This window comes from Entelurus aequoreus, linkage group LG06 (assembly GCF_033978785.1).
Source record: "Entelurus aequoreus isolate RoL-2023_Sb linkage group LG06, RoL_Eaeq_v1.1, whole genome shotgun sequence".
Classification (NCBI taxonomy): Eukaryota; Metazoa; Chordata; class Actinopteri; order Syngnathiformes; family Syngnathidae; genus Entelurus; species Entelurus aequoreus.
Genome location: NC_084736.1, coordinates 11,444,908 through 11,466,377, shown reverse-complemented (window position 1 = coordinate 11,466,377; position 21,470 = coordinate 11,444,908). Strand labels below are relative to the sequence as shown.

Below are 21,470 nucleotides of genomic sequence, written 5' to 3'. Positions count from 1 at the left end.
TATGGCTTTTAATTTTTTGCGGCTCCAGACAGATTTGTTTTTGTTTTTTTGGTCCAATATGGCTCTTTCAACATTTTGGGTTGCCGACCCCTGCACTAGGTACTTATCGTTCAATTTTGAGTACAGTCTGCCCACATTAATTCACTTTCGACTGCTTTTTCCCTAGAAATGACTAACATGTGTTGCAAATCGGAGGTTTAGTGCCAACTGTTGCTTTGGCACGGACTTGACAGCCTGCAGAATATTACTGGTGTAGAAATCCTTCGAGCTTATGTGAGGCAGAGCAAGATGTCACATCTGGTTTACTCCTGCAAAAAGAGAGAGCCGTGTTTCAAGGCAGACTATTTTCAAACGTGTCTCTCTAGTACATGCCACGTCTTGGACAATACCGGTTCCAATCGAGACGCCACATTTCACAGATGACAAACTCTTTGTCAGCGACTGACTGCGGAAACGCCAACATGTCATCACAGCCGCTAACAGCAGCTCGTCACGCCGAGCTGTCTGTCCGCGGACGTCATAGCGGCCTCGGACCTGCCGGCGCTCTTTGGGCTTGCGGAACAGATGGAAAGGTGGAAGTCGGGCGGGAGGTTACCTCGGCCTGGGCGGCCTGCAGCATGTTGTCCTGTTTCTGCAGGATGGCGCTCATTCGCTCAAAGAACTCCATGCTCTCCTCAGAAATCCTGCAAAGGAAAACATAAAAACACACAAAAAAAAATTGCTTATTTTTGTGTGGATGAAGTAACTGAAGAAAATATGCTGCTCGAGCGCCGAAAAGAGAATGAAACAGTTCAATGTATAAAAAACTTGCTTGAAAAAGACTTTGTAAGATGACCTGATGGTGGTTTGAAGTAATTGTATTACTCTCGTCGAAAACAGGTCTAATAGTTGGGAGAAAATATGCTACTAGAGTGCCGAAGTGAAAGTGTAAGAGTTTGTACAAAAAAAATGATACGGACAACTTTAAATCAGATTCAGGGCTTGTATTACATGTGTCTAACACAGCCCTGGAATTGCATGTTCTTAAAGTGACATACAGCAGTATGAAGGATTTATGCTACTAGAATGCGGAAAAGAAAGTAAAACTGTTCAATGTACAAAAGCAATCGTAGGAAAAAAAGTCTCAATCTGATGGGTTTTTTTTTTAGTATTGTACTTTTATTGCTAGTGTCTAAAACAGCTCCGGGATTATTTGTTTTTAAGTTGATGAACTAACAGTTCAAATAAAATGTGCTGCTAGAGTGCTGAAATGAAAACTAAACAGTTCAATGTATAAAAAACTTGCTTGAAAAAGACTTTGTAAGATGACCTGATGGTGGTTTGAAGTAATTGTATTACTCTCGTCGAAAACAGGTCTAATAGTTGGGAGAAAATATGCTACTAGAGTGCCGAAGTGAAAGTGTAAGAGTTTATACAAAAAAAATGATACGGACAACTTTAAATCAGATTCAGGGCTTGTATTACATGTGTCTAACACAGCCCTGGAATTGCATGTTCTTAAAGTGACATACAGCAGTATGAAGGATTTATGCTACTAGAATGCGGAAAAGAAAGTAAAACTGTTCAATGTACAAAAGCAATCGTAGGAAAAAAAGTCTCAATCTGATGGGGTTTTTTTTTTAGTATTGTACTTTTATTGCTAGTGTCTAAAACAGCTCCGGGATTATTTGTTTTTAAGTTGATGAACTAACAGTTCAAATAAAATGTGCTGCTAGAGTGCTGAAATGAAAACTAAACAGTTCAATGTATAAAAAACTTGCTTGAAAAAGACTTTGTAAGATGACCTGATGGTGGTTTGAAGTAATTGTATTACTCTCGTCGAAAACAGGTCTAATAGTTGGGAGAAAATATGCTACTAGAGTGCCGAACTGAAAGTGTAAGAGTTTGTACAAAAAAAATTATACGGACAACTTTAAATCAGATTCAGGGCTTGTATTACATGTGTCTAACACAGCCCTGGAATTGCATGTTCTTAAAGTGACATACAGCAGTATGAAGGATTTATGCTACTAGAATGCGGAAAAGAAAGTAAAACTGTTCAATGTACAAAAGCAATCGTAGGAAAAAAAGTCTCAATCTGATGGGTTTTTTTTTTAGTATTGTACTTTTATTGCTAGTGTCTAAAACAGCTCCGGGATTATTTGTTTTTAAGTTGATGAACTAACAGTTCAAATAAAATGTGCTGCTAGAGTGCTGAAATGAAAACTAAACAGTTCAATATATAAAAAACTTGCTTGAAAAAGACTTTGTAAGATGACCTGATGGTGGTTTGAAGTAATTGTATTACTCTCGTCGAAAACAGGTCTAATAGTTGGGAGAAAATATGCTACTAGAGTGCCGAAGTGAAAGTGTAAGAGTTTATACAAAAAAAATTATACGGACAACTTTAAATCAGATTCAGGGCTTGTATTACATGTGTCTAACACAGCCCTGGAATTGCATGTTCTTAAAGTGACATACAGCAGTATGAAGGATTTATGCTACTAGAATGCGGAAAAGAAAGTAAAACTGTTCAATGTACAAAAGCAATCGTAGGAAAAAAAGTCTCAATCTGATGGGGTTTTTTTTTTAGTATTGTACTTTTATTGCTAGTGTCTAAAACAGCTCCGGGATTATTTGTTTTTAAGTTGATGAACTAACAGTTCAAATAAAATGTGCTGCTAGAGTGCTGAAATGAAAACTAAACAGTTCAATGTATAAAAAACTTGCTTGAAAAAGACTTTGTAAGATGACCTGATGGTGGTTTGAAGTAATTGTTTTACTCTCGTCGAAAACAGGTCTAATAGTTGGGAGAAAATATGCTACTAGAGTGCCGAAGTGAAAGTGTAAGAGTTTGTACAAAAAAAATTATACGGACAACTTTAAATCAGATTCAGGGCTTGTATTACATGTGTCTAACACAGCCCTGGAATTGCATGTTCTTAAAGTGACATACAGCAGTATGAAGGATTTATGCTACTAGAATGCGGAAAAGAAATTCAAACTGTTCAATGTACAAAAGCAATCGTAGGAAAAAAAGTCTCAATCTGATGGGTTTTTTTTTTAGTATTGTACTTTTATTGCTAGTGTCTAAAACAGCTCCGGGATTATTTGTTTTTAAGTTGATGAACTAACAGTTCAAATAAAATGTGCTGCTAGAGTGCTGAAATGAAAACTAAACAGTTCAATATATAAAAAACTTGCTTGAAAAAGACTTTGTAAGATGACCTGATGGTGGTTTGAAGTAATTGTTTTACTCTCGTCGAAAACAGGTCTAATAGTTGGGAGAAAATATGCTACTAGAGTGCCGAAGTGAAAGTGTAAGAGTTTATACAAAAAAAATGATACGGACAACTTTAAATCAGATTCAGGGCTTGTATTACATGTGTCTAACACAGCCCTGGAATTGCATGTTCTTAAAGTGACATACAGCAGTATGAAGGATTTATGCTACTAGAATGCGGAAAAGAAAGTAAAACTGTTCAATGTACAAAAGCAATCGTAGGAAAAAAAGTCTCAATCTGATGGGTTTTTTTTTTAGTATTGTACTTTTATTGCTAGTGTCTAAAACAGCTCCGGGATTATTTGTTTTTAAGTTGATGAACTAACAGTTCAAATAAAATGTGCTACTAGAGTGCTGAAATGAAAACTAAACAGTTCAATGTATAAAAAACTTGCTTGAAAAAGACTTTGTAAGATGACCTGATGGTGGTTTGAAGTAATTGTATTACTCTCGTCGAAAACAGGTCTAATAGTTGGGAGAAAATATGCTACTAGAGTGCCGAAGTGAAAGTGTAAGAGTTTGTACAAAAAAAATTATACGGACAACTTTAAATCAGATTCAGGGCTTGTATTACATGTGTCTAACACAGCCCTGGAATTGCATGTTCTTAAAGTGACATACAGCAGTATGAAGGATTTATGCTACTAGAATGCGGAAAAGAAATTCAAACTGTTCAATGTACAAAAGCAATCGTAGGAAAAAAAGTCTCAATCTGATGGGTTTTTTTTTTTAGTATTGTACTTTTATTGCTAGTGTCTAAAACAGCTCCGGGATTATTTGTTTTTAAGTTGATGAACTAACAGTTCAAATAAAATGTGCTGCTAGAGTGCTGAAATGAAAACTAAACAGTTCAATATATAAAAAACTTGCTTGAAAAAGACTTTGTAAGATGACCTGATGGTGGTTTGAAGTAATTGTTTTACTCTCGTCGAAAACAGGTCTAATAGTTGGGAGAAAATATGCTACTAGAGTGCCGAAGTGAAAGTGTAAGAGTTTGTACAAAAAAAATGATACGGACAACTTTAAATCAGATTCAGGGCTTGTATTACATGTGTCTAACACAGCCCTGGAATTGCATGTTCTTAAAGTGACATACAGCAGTATGAAGGATTTATGCTACTAGAATGCGGAAAAGAAAGTAAAACTGTTCAATGTACAAAAGCAATCGTAGGAAAAAAAAGTCTCAATCTGATGGGGTTTTTTTTTAGTATTGTACTTTTATTGCTAGGGTCTAAAACAGCTCCGGGATTATTTGTTTTTAAGTTGATGAACTAACAGTTCAAATAAAATGTGCTACTAGAGTGCTGAAATGAAAACTAAACAGTTCAATGTATAAAAAACTTGCTTGAAAAAGACTTTGTAAGATGACCTGATGGTGGTTTGAAGTAATTGTATTACTCTCGTCGAAAACAGGTCTAATAGTTGGGAGAAAATATGCTACTAGAGTGCCGAACTGAAAGTGTAAGAGTTTGTACAAAAAAAATTATACGGACAACTTTAAATCAGATTCAGGGCTTGTATTACATGTGTCTAACACAGCCCTGGAATTGCATGTTCTTAAAGTGACATACAGCAGTATGAAGGATTTATGCTACTAGAATGCGGAAAAGAAAGTAAAACTGTTCAATGTACAAAAGCAATCGTAGGAAAAAAAGTCTCAATCTGATGTTTTTTTTTTTAGTATTGTATTTTATTGCTAGTGTCTAAAACAGCTCCGGGATTATTTGTTTTTAAGTTGATGAACTAACAGTTCAAATAAAATGTGCTGCTAGAGTGCTGAAATGAAAACTAAACAGTTCAATGTATAAAAAACTTGCTTGAAAAAGACTTTGTAAGATGACCTGATGGTGGTTTGAAGTAATTGTATTACTCTCGTCGAAAACAGGTCTAATAGTTGGGAGAAAATATGCTACTAGAGTGCCGAACTGAAAGTGTAAGAGTTTGTACAAAAAAAATTATACGGACAACTTTAAATCAGATTCAGGGCTTGTATTACATGTGTCTAACACAGCCCTGGAATTGCATGTTCTTAAAGTGACATACAGCAGTATGAAGGATTTATGCTACTAGAATGCGGAAAAGAAAGTAAAACTGTTCAATGTACAAAAGCAATCGTAGGAAAAAAAGTCTCAATCTGATGTTTTTTTTTTTAGTATTGTATTTTATTGCTAGTGTCTAAAACAGCTCCGGGATTATTTGTTTTTAAGTTGATGAACTAACAGTTCAAATAAAATGTGCTGCTAGAGTGCTGAAATGAAAACTAAACAGTTCAATGTATAAAAAACTTGCTTGAAAAAGACTTTGTAAGATGACCTGATGGTGGTTTGAAGTAATTGTATTACTCTCGTCGAAAACAGGTCTAATAGTTGGGAGAAAATATGCTACTAGAGTGCCGAACTGAAAGTGTAAGAGTTTGTACAAAAAAAATGATACGGACAACTTTAAATCAGATTCAGGGCTTGTATTACATGTGTCTAACACAGCCCTGGAATTGCATGTTCTTAAAGTGACATACAGCAGTATGAAGGATTTATGCTACTAGAATGCGGAAAAGAAAGTAAAACTGTTCAATGTACAAAAGCAATCGTAGGAAAAAAAGTCTCAATCTGATGGGTTTTTTTTTTAGTATTGTACTTTTATTGCTAGTGTCTAAAACAGCTCCGGGATTATTTGTTTTTAAGTTGATGAACTAACAGTTCAAATAAAATGTGCTGCTAGAGTGCTGAAATGAAAACTAAACAGTTCAATGTATAAAAAACTTGCTTGAAAAAGACTTTGTAAGATGACCTGATGGTGGTTTGAAGTAATTGTATTACTCTCGTCGAAAACAGGTCTAATAGTTTGAAAGAAATATGCTACTAGAGTGCCGAACTGAAAGTGTAAGAGTTTGTACAAAAAAAATGATACGGACAACTTTAAATCAGATTCAGGGCTTGTATTACATGTGTCTAACACAGCCCTGGAATTGCATGTTCTTAAAGTGACATACAGCAGTATGAAGGATTTATGCTACTAGAATGCGGAAAAGAAAGTAAAACTGTTCAATGTACAAAAGCAATCGTAGGAAAAAAAGTCTCAATCTGATGGGTTTTTTTTTTAGTATTGTACTTTTATTGCTAGTGTCTAAAACAGCTCCGGGATTATTTGTTTTTAAGTTGATGAACTAACAGTTCAAATAAAATGTGCTGCTAGAGTGCTGAAATGAAAACTAAACAGTTCAATGTATAAAAAACTTGCTTGAAAAAGACTTTGTAAGATGACCTGATGGTGGTTTGAAGTAATTGTATTACTCTCGTCGAAAACAGGTCTAATAGTTTGAAGAAAATATGCTACTAGAGTGCCGAACTGAAAGTGTAAGAGTTTGTACAAAAAAAATGATACGGACAACTTTAAATCAGATTCAGGGCTTGTATTACATGTGTCTAACACAGCCCTGGAATTGCATGTTCTTAAAGTGACATACAGCAGTATGAAGGATTTATGCTACTAGAATGTGGAAAAGAAAGTAAAACTGTTCAATGTACAAAAGCAATCGTAGGAAAAAAAGTCTCAATCTGATGTTTTTTTTTTTAGTATTGTACTTTTATTGCTAGTGTCTAAAACAGCTCCGGGATTATTTGTTTTTAAGTTGATGAACTAACAGTTCAAATAAAATGTGCTGCTAGAGTGCTGAAATGAAAACTAAACAGTTCAATGTACGAAGGACCTGATGATTGTTTTGAGAACTGTACTTTTATGTCAAATACAGCTCTGGAATTGCATGTTCTTACACTGACGTACATCACTGCTCTCTTAGTTTGAAGGAAATATGCTGCTAGAACATTAAAAAGAAAAAGAAAACATTTTTTAATGAAAAAACTAAAATCATAAAAGAAGAATTTGCATAGGCTCCAGCACCCCCCCCCCACAACCCTGAAAGGGACAAGCGGTAGAAAATGGATGGATGGATGGGTTGAATTTGCATGTTTCTAATAGTTTAAAGAAAATATGCTGCTAGAGCGCGGAAATGAAAATGATTCATTGTATGAAAAATCAGTTCTCAAAACACTTTGTAATGTTATCTGATAGTGGTTTTAAGTACTGTTATTGCTAGTGTCGAAAACAGCTACGAAATTGCTTGCTTTTACGTTGATAACTTAACATTTTGAAGAAAATGTGCTGCTAGAGTGCTGAAATGCAAATTATACAGTTCAATGTACAATTGACCTGATAATTATTTCGAGTACTTTACTTTAATTACTAGTGTCGAATACAGCTCTGAAATTACACGTTCTTACTTTGAGGTACCATAATCCACTCTTAGTTTGAAGGAAATACGCTGCCGGAATGCTGAAAATCAAATAAAACAGTTCAATGTGTGAAAAATCATTTTGAAAAACACTTTGTAATTTTATCTGATAGTGGTTTTAAGTACTGTTATTGCTAGTGTCGAAAAACGTTCCGGAATTGCTTGGTTTTACGTTGATGAACAACAGTTTGAAGAAATTGTGCTGCTAGAGTGCTGAAACGAAGAATGAAACCGTTCAATGTACAAAAACAATCGTAGGAAAAAGTCTCAATCTGATGGGTTTTTTGAGTATTGTACTTTTATTACTACAGCTACGGAATTATTTGTTTTTACGTTGATGAACAAATAGTCTGAAGAAAATGTGCTGCTAGAGTGCTGAAATGAAAACTGAACAGTTCAATGTACGAAGGACCTGATGATTGTTTTGAGAACTGTACTTTTATGTCAAATACAGCTCTGGAATTGCATGTTCTTACACTGACGTACATCACTGCCCTTTTAGTTTGAAGGAAATATGCTGCTAGAACATTGAAAATAAAAATAAAACATTTAAATGAAAAAACAAAAATCGTACAAGAAGCAGATCGTGATTTTAATAGATTACTAGTGTTGAATTTAATTTGCATTGGCTCCAGCACCCCCCGCAATCCTGAAAGGGACAAGCGGTAGAAAATGGATGGATGGATTGAATTTGTATGTTTCTAATAGTTTAAAGAAAATATGTTGCTAGAGCACGGAAAAGAAAATGAAACAGTTCATTGTATGAAAAATCAGTTCTCAAAACAGTTTGTAATTTTATCTGACAGTGGTTTTAAGTACTGTTATTGCTAGTGTCAAAAACAGCTGCGGAATTGCTCGTTTTTACGTTGATAACCTAACAGTTTGAAGAAAATGTGCTGCTAGAGTGCTGAAATGAAACTTAAACAGTTCAATGCACAAAGGACCTGATGATTGTTTTGAGTACTGTACTTTAAGCTCCGGAATTATTTGTTTTTACGTTGATGAACTAACAGTCTGAAGAAAATGTGCTGCTAGAGTGCTGAAATGAAAACTAAACAGTTCAATGTACAAAGGACCTGATGATTGTTTTGAGAACGGTACTTTTATGTCAAATACAGCTCTGGAATTGCATGTTCTTACGCTGACGTACATCACTGCCCTCTTAGTTTGAAGGAAATATGCTGCTAGAACATTGACAAGAAAAAAAAAATGTTTTTAATGAAAAAACAAAAATCATAAAAGAAGGATTTGCATAGTCTCCAGCATCCCCCGCAATAAGCGGTAGAAAATGGATGGATGGGTGGGTTGAATTTGCATGTTTCTAATAGTTTAAAGGAAATATGCTGCTCGAGCGCAGACAAGAAAATGAAACAGTTCATTGTATGGAAAAAATATTCTATTACCGAATCCCAAATCAGACCTAGATCTGGGATTCATTTGACCAGCTATTTTCCCACAACCCAATTACATTTTCAGGGAGGCTGATGTTTTTTTTCCTACAGCGGGTTTGAATCTGATGGGCAGTGACGTGTGCAAAAATGCAAATTAAGTTGGTTCCCCCCCCCCACCTGGGTTCTACCAGGTGCGAGAACTCCCGGTGCTCCCACCGGCCCTCGGTTGTCATGGCGACACACACAATGACACATTCAGGGGATGGATGCGCAGGCTCAACAGCACCTTGGGAATCCAACGCCATTCCCAAATCTCTCAGCGGGCATCTTTCCAGCTCTGACGTGAGCGGCGGCGAAACGGAGAGTCGGGGCGATGAGCCGTCACGTCGGAGCCCCCCCACGCCCACTCGGTTCCCCACTCCTCATCCTCATATTACGCCGTGAGAGGCCACCGCCACGCGCTTTTATTGGCGTCATCGCATGGCAGCGGGTGGCGGGCCATCCTCGCGCCCCCCCGTAGACTCTCGCCATGGTGGGGTGGGGGAGCAGATGGTAAACCCCTGAGGTAATGTTGAGGACTAATGGCAGCCATGCTGGGCGAGCTGGTCCGGCTCCCACCGTGGTGCCAAGAAGGTGGACGCGCTCCGTGCTGAAATATTTAACACCGATTCCCAAACTGTGGTACGTGGACCACCAGTGGTACGCAGGCTCCATCTAATGGTGCGCCAAAGAATCAATTAAATATTAAAACACAGTGTTACTGTTCAAACTGTGTGTAATGTTAAAGCATACACAAATATTCAATATAATTGTTAAATAAAACTTCTGCCTTGTTTTTAAATGAATGTGTACCAGTATGTCAGGTTCAAACACCGATGACATCTATTAAACAAGACAAGAAGCAAAGAATTAAACAGAGACCGAATTCAATTTGGCCCAATTTGAGGAGAAACGTCTGGACACTGTACCCTTGCACAGTGTCTCAACGCGCTCTGGCGAAAGATTGCACGCCACCTCTTTTATTTGGACTTTCCCCGATTACGTGGCAACAGCTGTTTCTAAGGGACGCGGGTCGTAAACAGCCGTCGCCTTTGATTACAACAGTTCAAAGAAAAGGTCGTAAAACAGTTCACAGAAAAGGTCGTAAAACGGTTCAAACAAGCGGTGCCTGGAGGGGAGTCAGGCCCTGCTTCCTCTCCGCTTTGTAGTTCTTGGGTCAGACAATATCTTTCTGTTGATTACAATACATGAAAGAAACGGAACACCTTCATGTTGCTTCCCGTCCTACACAGTGGACTTTTACAAGCCTTCTGCTTGGTAGGTTCAAAGACAGCTTTTGTCTTCACGCCGGGGAACTCATTGCAGCACAAAGTTTTGTGATAACTTAAATATAATTATTATAACACAGTAATCACCTCATATTATGACACCATTTCCTATGCTTATTTATTAGATTTTTTCATGTACAAACTAATGTATACATCATACGTAAAAGTGACAAGCAAATATTCAACTGTTTATTTTTATTTTTTTACTAATATTTTTTTTGTAATACACTATATAATAATGTAATTTTTGGCATGATTAGATAAAGTTGAAAAGATACACATTTTTCCTGTCAAGATTTAAATAATTATTTGCATTTAGTAACATTTTTTTTTTAAAAATCAGTATTTTATTAAAACACACTTTTCCCAGGCTTTTTGCGGGCCTCACACAATGATGTGTTGTATTTAGTTGTCTCTTTTTCGCATTCTTTCTGATGTTCTTTCTTCCTCATGTTCAATAAGGAAGAAAGAGCATGTCTGATTACAAAAAAAATTTGAAAGAGCATATGAATAAGAAGACATAAAGGACCTTTTTGAGCAGCATGATTATTGCACCGGTGTGCCTTAGGCTGCCCACGACAAAAGGCCACTCTGAAATGTGCAGTTTTATCACACAGCACAATGCCACAGATGTCGCAGGTTTTGAGGGAGCTGACTGCAGGAATGTCCACCAGAGCTGTTCCCCGTGAATTGAATGTTCATTTCTCTACCATAAGCCGTCTCCGAAGGCGTTTCACAGAATTTGGCAGAACATCCAACCGGCCTCACAACCCCAGTCCGCGTGTAATAACACCAGCCCAAAACCTCTACATCCAGCAGGTGCACCTCCATGATCGTCTGAAACCAGGTTGGTTTGCGCGACCAAATCATTTCTGCACAAACTGTCAGGTTCAAACACTGATGACATCTATTAAACAAGACAAGAAGCAAGGAATTAAGCAGAGACAGAATTCAATCTGGCTCAATTGAGGAGAGACGTCTGGACTGTACTCTTTGCACAGTCTCACCACGCTCTGACGAAAGATTGTACGCCTCCTCTTTTATTTGGACTTTCCCCGATTACATGACAACAGCTGTTTCTAAGGGAGGGGGGGTCATAAACAGCCATCGCCTTTGATTAAAACAGTTCAAAGAAAAGGTCGTAAAACAGTTCAAAGAAGCGGTGCCTGGAAGGGAGCCTGGTCCTGCTTCCTATCTGCTTTGTCGTTCTCGGGTCAAGACAATATCTTTATGTGGATTACAATACATCAAAGAAACAGAACACCTTCATGTTGCTTCCCATCCTACACAGTGGAGTTTTACAAGCCTTCTTCTTGGTAGGATCAAAGACAGCTTGTGTCCTCTCGCCGTGATAACAATTATTCTGACACAAACGGTGAGACACCGTCTCAGGGAAGCTCATCTGCATGCTCGTCGTCCTAAATCGGGGTCTCGACCTGACGGCAGTCCGTCATCGTAACCCGACTTGAGTAGGCAAACGCTCGCGTTCGATGGCGTCTGGCACATTGGAGAGGTGTTCTCTTCGCGGATGAATTCCCGATTGATGGCATTTGGAATGCACCGAGATACCGAGACGAGATATCCTGAGGCCCGTCGTTGCGCCATTCACCCGAGACCACCAATGCACTGACCCGTGTTGCAAGGATCTATACACAATTCCTGGAAGCTGAAAAAATTTCTCGCGTGGCCAGCATACTCACCGGAAATGTCAGTTATCGAGCATGTTTGGGATGCTGTGGATCGGCGTATCGAGAGCCAGGTCGGGCTTACCCACGGGTAAGACCTACCTGCCGCATTCGGGCAGATGGGGCTCGTAAACCTGGTAAGGCAGCCCATCTAGGAGAAGGAAATCTCCAATCTCAAAACCACCGCTGCCTTGCGGTCAACCCACTCGAGGGTAAGGCTAAGGGAGTAAACCCCGACAGAAAATCAGGAGCCGGAGTCCTGAAGGCGGTTCGACGTCGTAGCGTCATTCCGGCAACTCCTGGATCCACCAGCCATGCGGTGAGGCGGGGCTTGCTGCCTGGCCAACATCTTGCCCTCCATAGTTCCATGCCCAGGCCGTGTAGATCCACTGGAGAGGTCACTCCAGCAGATACCGGTTCTAAGCCCATCCGATTGGCGAAAGAAACGGGTGCCAGGGGCCATCTCGCAGTGAGATCCACCCCCCTTTTTGGATCTACCCCATCGTCTCCCGAGACGGAAGGATGCCGACGGATCGGCGTATACACGACAGCGACAGACCCCCAATGAAGCAAAACTGCACATTTCGTGGACAGCCTAAGGTAGTGGTATTCAACCTTTTTTGAGGCAAGGCACATTTTTTTTTTCATTTAAGAATACGGAGGCACACCACCGGCAGAAAACGTTAAAAAAAATGATACTCCACCAGGTCGTCGTGCCTTATTTAGAGTTTGTTGGTGTTTTCCTGCGCTTTAGTGCTTGTCTCGCGCTGTTATTTTGTTGGTGATTCCCTGTAGCAGTTTCCTGTCTTCCTTTGTTCCCCCGCACCTGCTTTGTGTTAGCAATTAAGGCTACTTAAGTTGTCGCTACCCTTCTTTGGGTGGGCATTGTTGATTGTCACGTCATGTGCGCATGTGCTTTGCGGAAGTTTTTGCTGTCGTCCAGCATTCCGTTTCTGTTTACTTTGCAGCAAGTTCAGTTTTTCTTTCGTTTTGCATACCTTTTCCTTTCCCTTTTGAGCGTCACATACCTTTTTACCTGCGCGCCGTGGGTCCGCGTATTGGGATCGCAACAAACCATCCTCGTCTCACCCGACACATTTCGACTTTTACAAAGCAATGAACTACCTGCTGCCACCTACTGACATGGAGTATTACTGTCAGAATAATGCTATCTAAATGATCACAATACTTTGTGTTGGAATGAGTTCCTAGCAAGAAGACAAAAGCTGTCTTTGAACCTACCAAGAGTAAGGCTCGTAAAACTCCACTGTGTAGGGGGGGAAGCAAGATGAAGGTGGTCCTGTTTCTTTCATGTATTATAATCAAACAGAAATATATTGTCTGACCCAAGGACTACAAAAGCGAAGAGGAAGCAGGACCAGGCGACCTCTTTTTTCAACTGTTTTTTACGAACCTCTTTTTGAACTATTTTACGACCTCTTTGAACCGTTTTATGACCTTTTCTTTGAAGTGTTTAAGACCTTTTCTTTTGAACTATTCTGTAACCAAAGGCAACGCTGTTTACGACCCACATCCCTTTTGGAAGCAGCTGTGTTTTCCATATGAGTTGGGAAATTGTGTTAGATGTAAATATAAACGGAATACAATGATTTGCAAATCCTTTTCAACCCATATTCAATTGAATGCACTACAAAGACAACATATTTGATGTTCAAACTCATAAACTTTTTTTTTTTTTTTTTTGCAAATAATAATTAACTTAGAATTTCATGGCTGCAACACGTGCCAAAGTAGTTGGGAAAGGGCATGTTCACCACTGTGTTACATGGCCTTTCTGAAGTGTTCCTGAGCCCATGTGGTGATATCCATTACACACTGATGTCGCTTTTTGATGCAGTACAGCCTGAGGGATCGAAGGTCACGGGCTTTGCTGCTTACGTGCAGTGATTTCTCCAGATTCTCTGAACCCTTTGATGATATTACGGAGCGTAGATGGTGAAATCCCTAAATTCCTTGCAATAGCTGGTTGAGAAAGGTTGTTCTTAAACTGTTCAACAATTTGCTCACGCCTTTGTTGACAAAGTGGTGACCCTCGCCCCATCCTTGTTTGTGAATGACTGAGCATTTCATGGAATCTACTTGTATACCCAATCATGGCACCCACCTGTTCCCAATTAGCCTGTCCACCTGTGGGATGTTCCAAATAAGTGTTTAAAGAACTTTATCAGTATTTATTGCCACCTTTCCCAACTTCTTTGTCACGTGTTGCTGGCATCAAATTCTAAAGTTAAGATTATTTGCACAAAAAAAAAAAAGTTTATCAGTTTGAACATCAAATATGTTGTCTTTGTAGCATATTCAACTGAATATGGGTTGAAAATGATTTGCAAATCATTGTATTCCGTTTATATTTACATCTAACACAATTTCCCAACTCATATGGAAACGGGGTTTGTACAAACTCAATTGAGTCCAAATTGAATTCTGTCTCTGTTTGATTCATTGCTTCTTGTCTTGTTTAATAGATGTCATCAGTGTTTGACCCTGACAATTACGTGGTTTACCCTGTCGAGTTTTACACAGCACAGACACTAAGCAGCGGCACATTATTTGCAGATTATAATTATTGATTTGCAAAAAAATATTTTTTGGACCAATTAGGTGAAGTTTCATAATTTCCCACGGCACATCATGTTGTTTAGTCAGCATCCTGATATGCCACACCTGGGATGGATTAGCTGAGCAAGGAAGAAGTGCTCACTGGCAGATTTAGACAGATGTGTGAACAATATTTGAGAATAGGTCTTTTGTGTACATAGTAAAAGTTTTAGATGTTTGAGTGTAACTCGTCAAGAAAAAGGAGCAAAAACAAAAGTGTTGCGTTTGTATTTTTGTTCAGTATACGTGATCTTGGTGCTAATTCTGAAATCCCCAAAATCTGTTGTGTTTTCTGGAAGATTCGGGGGGGTAAACATCCTGGGATCTTTCAGTTCCTACACTGCAAAAACTGAAATCTAAGTAAGATGAAATATCTCAAATAAGGGTGATATTTGCTTATTTTCTGTCTGATAAGATAATTCTTCTCACTAAGCAGATTTTATGTTGGAGTGTTTTACTTGTTTTAAGGGTTTTGGTCCTAAATGATCTCAGTAAGATATTACAGCTTGTTGCTGAGAGTTGATGACCTATATTGAGTAAAACATGCTTGAAACTAGAATATCAACTGTTGCAAAGCTGTGTCATCAACACTCACAAGTATAAAACTACTTTTTTAAAGTAATCATTTCTTACTTCAAGCATGAAAAAAAAAAATCATGATGCCGAGCGCATATCATTATGTCAAGATGATGGCACTAGCATTTACCGTATTTTTCGGATTATAAATCGCTCCGGAGTATAAGTCGCACCGGCTAAAAATGCATAATAAATAGAGATGTCCGATAATATCGGCCTTGATTGATTGATTGAAACTTTTATTAGTAGATTGCGTATTCCGTACAATTGACCACTAAATGGTAACACCCCGAATAAGTTTTGCAACTTGTTTGAGTCGGGGTCCACGTTTATCAATTCATGGAATGCAACACAATTTCGTTCTTGTCTTTGCTGTATATTATCGGCCGATAAATGCGTTAAAATGTAATATCGGCAATTAACATAAAACATAAAAAACACAAGCTACACTTACAATTAGTTCACCAACCCAAAAAACCTCCCTCCCCCATTTACACTCATTCACACAAAAGGGTTGTTTCTTTCTGTTATTAATATTCTGGTTCCTACATTATATATCAATATATATCAATACAGTCTGCAAGGGATACAGTCCGTAAGCACACATGATTGAGCGTGCTGCTGGTCCACTAATAGTACTAACCTTTAACAGTTAATTTTACTCATTTTCATTAATTACTAGTTTCTATGTAACTGATTTTATATTGTTTTACTTTCTTTTTTATTCAAGAAAATGTTTTTAATTTATTTATCTTATTTTATTTTATTAATTAAAAAAAAAAAGGACCTTATCTTCACCATACCTGGTTGTCCAAATTAGGCATAATAATGTGTTAATTCCACGACTGTATATATCGGTATCGGTAATTAAAGAGTTGGACAATATCGGAATATCGGATATCGGCAAAAAGCCATTATCGGACATCCCTAATAATAAAGAAGGAAAAGAACATATATAAGTCGCACTGGAGTATAAGTTGCATTTTTTGGGGAAATATATTTGATAAAAGCCAACACCAAGAATAGACATTTGAAAGGCAATTTAAAATAAATAAAGAATAGTGAACAACAGGCTGAATAAGTGTACGTTATATGAGGCATAAATAACCAACTGAGAACGTGCCTGGTATGTTAACGTAACATATTATGGTAAGAGTCATTCAAATAACTAGAACATATAGAACATGCTATACGTTTACCAAACAATCTGTCACTCCTAATCGCTAAATCCCATGAAATCTTATACGTCTAGTCTCTTACGTGAATGAGCTAAATAATATTATTTGATATTTTACGCTAATGTGTTAATAATTTCACACATACACTACCGTTCAAAAGCTTGGGGTCACCCAAACAATTTTGTGGAATAGCCTTCATTTCTAAGAACAAGAATAGACTGTCGAGTTTCAGATGAAAGTTCTCTTTTTCTGGCCATTTTGAGTGTTTAATTGACCCCACAAATGTGATGCTCCAGAAACTCAATCTGCTCAAAGGAAGGTCAGTTTTGTAGCTTCTGTAACGAGCTAAACTGTTTTCAGATGTGTGAACATGATTGCACAAGGGTTTTGTAATCATCAATTAGCCTTCTGAGCCAATGAGCAAACACATTGTACCATTAGAACACTGGAGTGATAGTTGCTGGAAATGGGCCTCTATACACCTATGTAGATATTTCACCAAAAACCAGACATTTGCAGCTAGAATAGTCATTTACCACTTTAGCAATGTATAGAGTGTATTTCTTTAAAGTTAAGACTAGTTTAAAGTTATCTTCATTGAAAAGTACAGTGCTTTTCCTTCAAAAATAAGGACATTTCAATGCGACCCCAAACTTTTGAACGGTAGTGTAAGTCGCTCCTGAGTATAAGTACTATGAAAAAAACTGCGACCTATAGTCCGAAAAATACGGTACTTATTTAAGAATATTTTTCAACATATTGAGCAAAGAGGTCTCATTTTTTTTCTACCAAGAAAAGTGCACTTGTTATTAGTGAGAATATACTTATTTTAAGGTAGTTTTGGGTTCATTGAGGTTAGCTAATTTCACTTGTTTTGGAAAGTCTTGACAAGCCATGTTCTTGTTCAAGAACATGTTCTTGTTCTATTGGCAGATCACTTTGCTTAGTTCAAATAAAATACCCCTCATTTTTGTATTTTTTTTCTTCCTGTTTTTGAACACGGACTTTTTGCAGTGGAGCATTGTTCATTAGGATCTGACAGGCACGCACACGATGATCTCGTCTCGCTTTAGCAGAATAACAAACCGGCTTGATGTTGCTAGGAAACAGGTTCCGGGTTGGTGTTGCATTTTTTTTTTTTTATTTATTTATTTTTTTTTAATATTCAAATGTATTTCCAGGATTTCATTCATTTTGACGCATCAATTATGTTGTTTTTTCCCCCCCCTACCGTCTGCACCACAAAACCATACGCAAAACTTGGCTGGTGTGGGGAAAAAGCGGAAGTCTTCTTTTTTTTCTTTTCTTCCCAAACTTCAACACAATGCGGCAGCGCGTACACATCAATTACTCGTGTGTGCATCACTGTCGGCGGCGCCGTGAAAGATCATGTGACGCCTCAAGTCAGTTTTTTTTTTTTTTAAGAAATCGGATTTCTCACGCTTGTCTTTGCCTTCTATCTGCCTGCAGCTCTTATCACTGCTGGGGGGGGGGGGGAAGTGGCTGACAACACCCTGCCCCCCCACTTGTTGTGCTCCAACTGCACGACTGATTAGGCAGGGAAGCGTCAGCGGTGGAAAGTGTCTAATGCGACCACCGCCGACCATTTCTCCTACCTACAAAAAGGCCAGCATGATTGCCATGTTTTGGAGCAAAGGGCAAGGCTGACTGTAAAGCTGCTAACATGTCACCCAGCACAGGATGGCTCTTTTATGCTAGGTTCACACCAACGGCGCTTTAAAGCGGCATGCAAAGCGGCGTTAAAGCGTAACAAAGCCTGATTAAAGCGTGAGGGTCCTAATGGATCGTGGGAAAGCTTGTGGTTTTTTTTTTATTTATTTATTTTTTTTAAATTTTTTTTTTTTTATGTCCTGCCCAGCTTCTCGGGCAAATCTTGAAATCTTGAAAGCTTGTAGTTAAGCGGGACATGCGGCAAGTTCGCCAAAATTTTTTAAACGGTTTAAAAAAATTCTGCGCTCTGTCAAGAATGGAATAAAGCGCCGAGAGCGTATCAAAGCGTGACAAAGCTTGACAAAGCTCAGCAAAGCTTGACTCAAAGCGTAGGAAAGCTTAACAGATCTTGGTTCAAAGCGCAATAGGAAGTGACTGTGATATTGACTAGTGACATTGAAACTTTATGTAAAACCAACACAGGATTACAAACCCATTCTCTTTTGCATCATTGCCTTTTTTATACGATGATCATTGTTTCTGTACTTCTGCTGTTTGATGTTGCAGTTTGACATTACCGTCTATCATTTTTCTGTATGAAAATGTTAATAATAAAGAGAATATGTTACGTTTAAAAGAAATGCCTTTTATTATTGTCAACTAGCATAAGAGATGAAAGATAGATATTTATTAAGATGACAAAGAAATAAAAGAAATGAAGATATAAAACATAATATAACGGGAAAAAAAAAGAGAAATTGAAAAAATAAATGAATATAAAAAATAAAAGAAATGCCTTTTATTATTGTCAACTAGCATAAGAGATGAAAGATAGATATTTATTAAGATGACAAAGAAATAAAAGAAATGAAGATATAAAACATAATATAACGGGAAAAAAAAAGAGAAATTGAAAAAATAAATGAATATAAAAAATAAAAGAAATGCCTTTTATTATTGTCAACTAGCATAAGAAATGAAAGATATATATGTATTAAGATGACAAAGAAATAAAAGAAATGAAGATATAAAACATAATATAACGGGAAAAAAAGAGAAATTGAAAAAAATAAATGAATATAAAAAATGTGTGAAAAACAGTATACTGAGTTTTTCACATTTTTTTTAAACTTATTTGTTTATCATATTTCTCTTTTTTATTACATTATGTGTTTTATCCTGTATATAATAAAACAAAAAGAGAAATCAAATAAATAGATACATCTAAAAAAAATGTGGGGAAAACTTAGTATGCTGAGTTTTTCACATTTTTTTCCTATTTTTGTCGTAACAATGCACAACAGAGCTTGATCATCGTGTCAGAGCCTGATTTAAAGCGTCCGGATCGCATCAAAGCGTAATAAAGTTTTACACACATAGGGACTGGTGGAAATTGCGATCTAAAAAAAAAAACCCAACCCCAAAACTTTTGAATAAAACAGAGACAAAACTGCTTCTCAGAGGAAAACACAGACAAAACTGCTTGTAACTTCCGGTAGGAACGTTTTAGAGACATGAAACAAAAACCTCTACGTAGGTCTCACTTAGACCTACATTTCATAGATTGAAATCCTTCAGCAAAAATCAACAGGAAGTTTGATATCCCCACTTCAAAACAATTTTTTTTTTTAAAAAGCGGTCACCAAACATCAAACATTATCTCCTCTGAGCGCGTTTGTCATTTTGGCTTCAAACTACTACAGGAGAGAGATTGAACCCTTCTGATTAAAAGTTTGCGAAAGCGTTTTAATAAGTTCTACGGTTTTGATTTTACGAGCCTTCAAAGAAAAGAACCACTGTGCCGCAGCACCTAGGAAAAAAACACAGACACAACTTCCTCTAACTCCCAGTACGAATATCGTAGAGACATGCAACAAAAACCTCTATGTAGGTCTCACTCAGGACTACCACTGGACAAAAGTATTGGGACACCTAGGACTAGCACCTGCCAAAATGCGGACCCGACCAACGGTGCTTGCAGCTTTAATTAGGGCCCGCATGTCCCTGTACAAAGAACTCCCACAGGGAGTCCTTTGTACAGGGACAGAGGACTCTATTGAATTTGTAAGGTTTTATTATTATTATACCGGCCGCCTCTTCGAGCTGCAATTTGACCCACTTAACATGCTTCAAAACTCACCATATTTGACACACACATCAGGACCTGCAAAAATTGCCATCTAATAAAAAACCAAACCCCAAAACTCAAAATTGCGCTCTAGCGCCCCCTAGGAAAAAACAAAAACAAACTGCCTGTAACTCCCACTAGGAAGGTCGTAGAGACATGAAACAAAAACCTCTATGTAGGTCTGACTTAGACCTACATTTCATAATTTCACATCCTCGGGCAAAAACCAACAGGAAGTTGGCAATTTCCCTTTCAAGACAAAAATTTACTAAAAACACTCATTTTTGCCTCTTTCAGCTGTAGTTTGACCCCCTTAAAATACTTCAAAACTCACCAAACTTTTCACACACATCAGGACTGGTGGAAATTGCGATCTAATAAAAAAAAACGAACCCCAAAACTCAAAATTGCGCTCTAGCGCAATTTTTGAATACAACAGACAAAACTGCTCCTCAGAGGAAAACACAGACAAAACTGCTTGTAACTTCCGGTAGGAACGTCTTAGAGACATGCAACAAAAACCTCTATGTAGGTCTCACTTAGACCTACATTTCATAGATTGACATCCTTCAGCAAAAATCAACAGGAAGTTTGCAATCTCCCCTTCAAAACAACATTTTTGTAAAAAGCGGTCACCAAACATCAAACATTATCTCCTCTGAGCGCGTTTGTCGTTTCGGCTTCAAACTACTACAGGAGAGAAATAGAACCTTTCTGATTGACGGATACTCAAAGAGTTTTGATAAGTGCTACGGTTTTGATTTTACGAGCCTTCAAAGAACCGCTGCGCTGATAATGCTGCTGCGATTTTACGAGCCTTCATAGAACCACTGTACCACTGCGCTGATGTCAACAAAAGTATTGGGACACTTAGGACTAACAGTAGACAAAAGTTTTTGGACACTTAGGACTAGCACCTGCCAAATATGCGGGCCCGACCAACGCTGCTTGCAGCTTTAATTATTATTGAAGTCACAAAGTGCATTATTTTTTTTAACATGCCTCAAAACAGCAGCTTGGAATTTGGGACATGCTCTCCCTGAGAGAGCATGAGGAGGTTGAGTTGGGGGGGGGGGGGGGGGTTAGTGCTGCAAGGTGTTCTGGGCAACGTTCCCTCTAAGGTGCGCACCTGCGCAATTGCCCACTGCTCAAGCGTCCTCTGCGCACAGCAAATATATGCCCGCGCACCAAATCAAATCCCATCTGAATTCTAAACAAAATAAGCACATTTATTCTGTGTAATTTTGCAATGCAACTCCGAGTGACCGTGACAACAAGCGGCCCTAACGGTGTCCGTCAACACCGTTCAATTATTGTGACGTCTATCGAGATGCTTCGAGGACA

At 38.1% G+C, this 21,470-nt stretch overlaps 1 protein-coding gene across 3 annotated transcripts in view; it reads right to left on the bottom strand.

Moving 5' to 3' along the window:
• Positions 1-21,470, bottom strand: part of baiap3 (BAI1 associated protein 3) — a 160,174-nt gene that overhangs the window by 82,216 nt on the left and 56,488 nt on the right. For all 3 annotated transcript variants that reach the window (XM_062049979.1, XM_062049982.1, XM_062049980.1), the window contains exon 3: positions 596-683. In XM_062049979.1, coding sequence (XP_061905963.1) covers positions 596-683 — 88 coding nt within the window. The remainder of the gene's footprint in view (positions 1-595; positions 684-21,470) is intronic.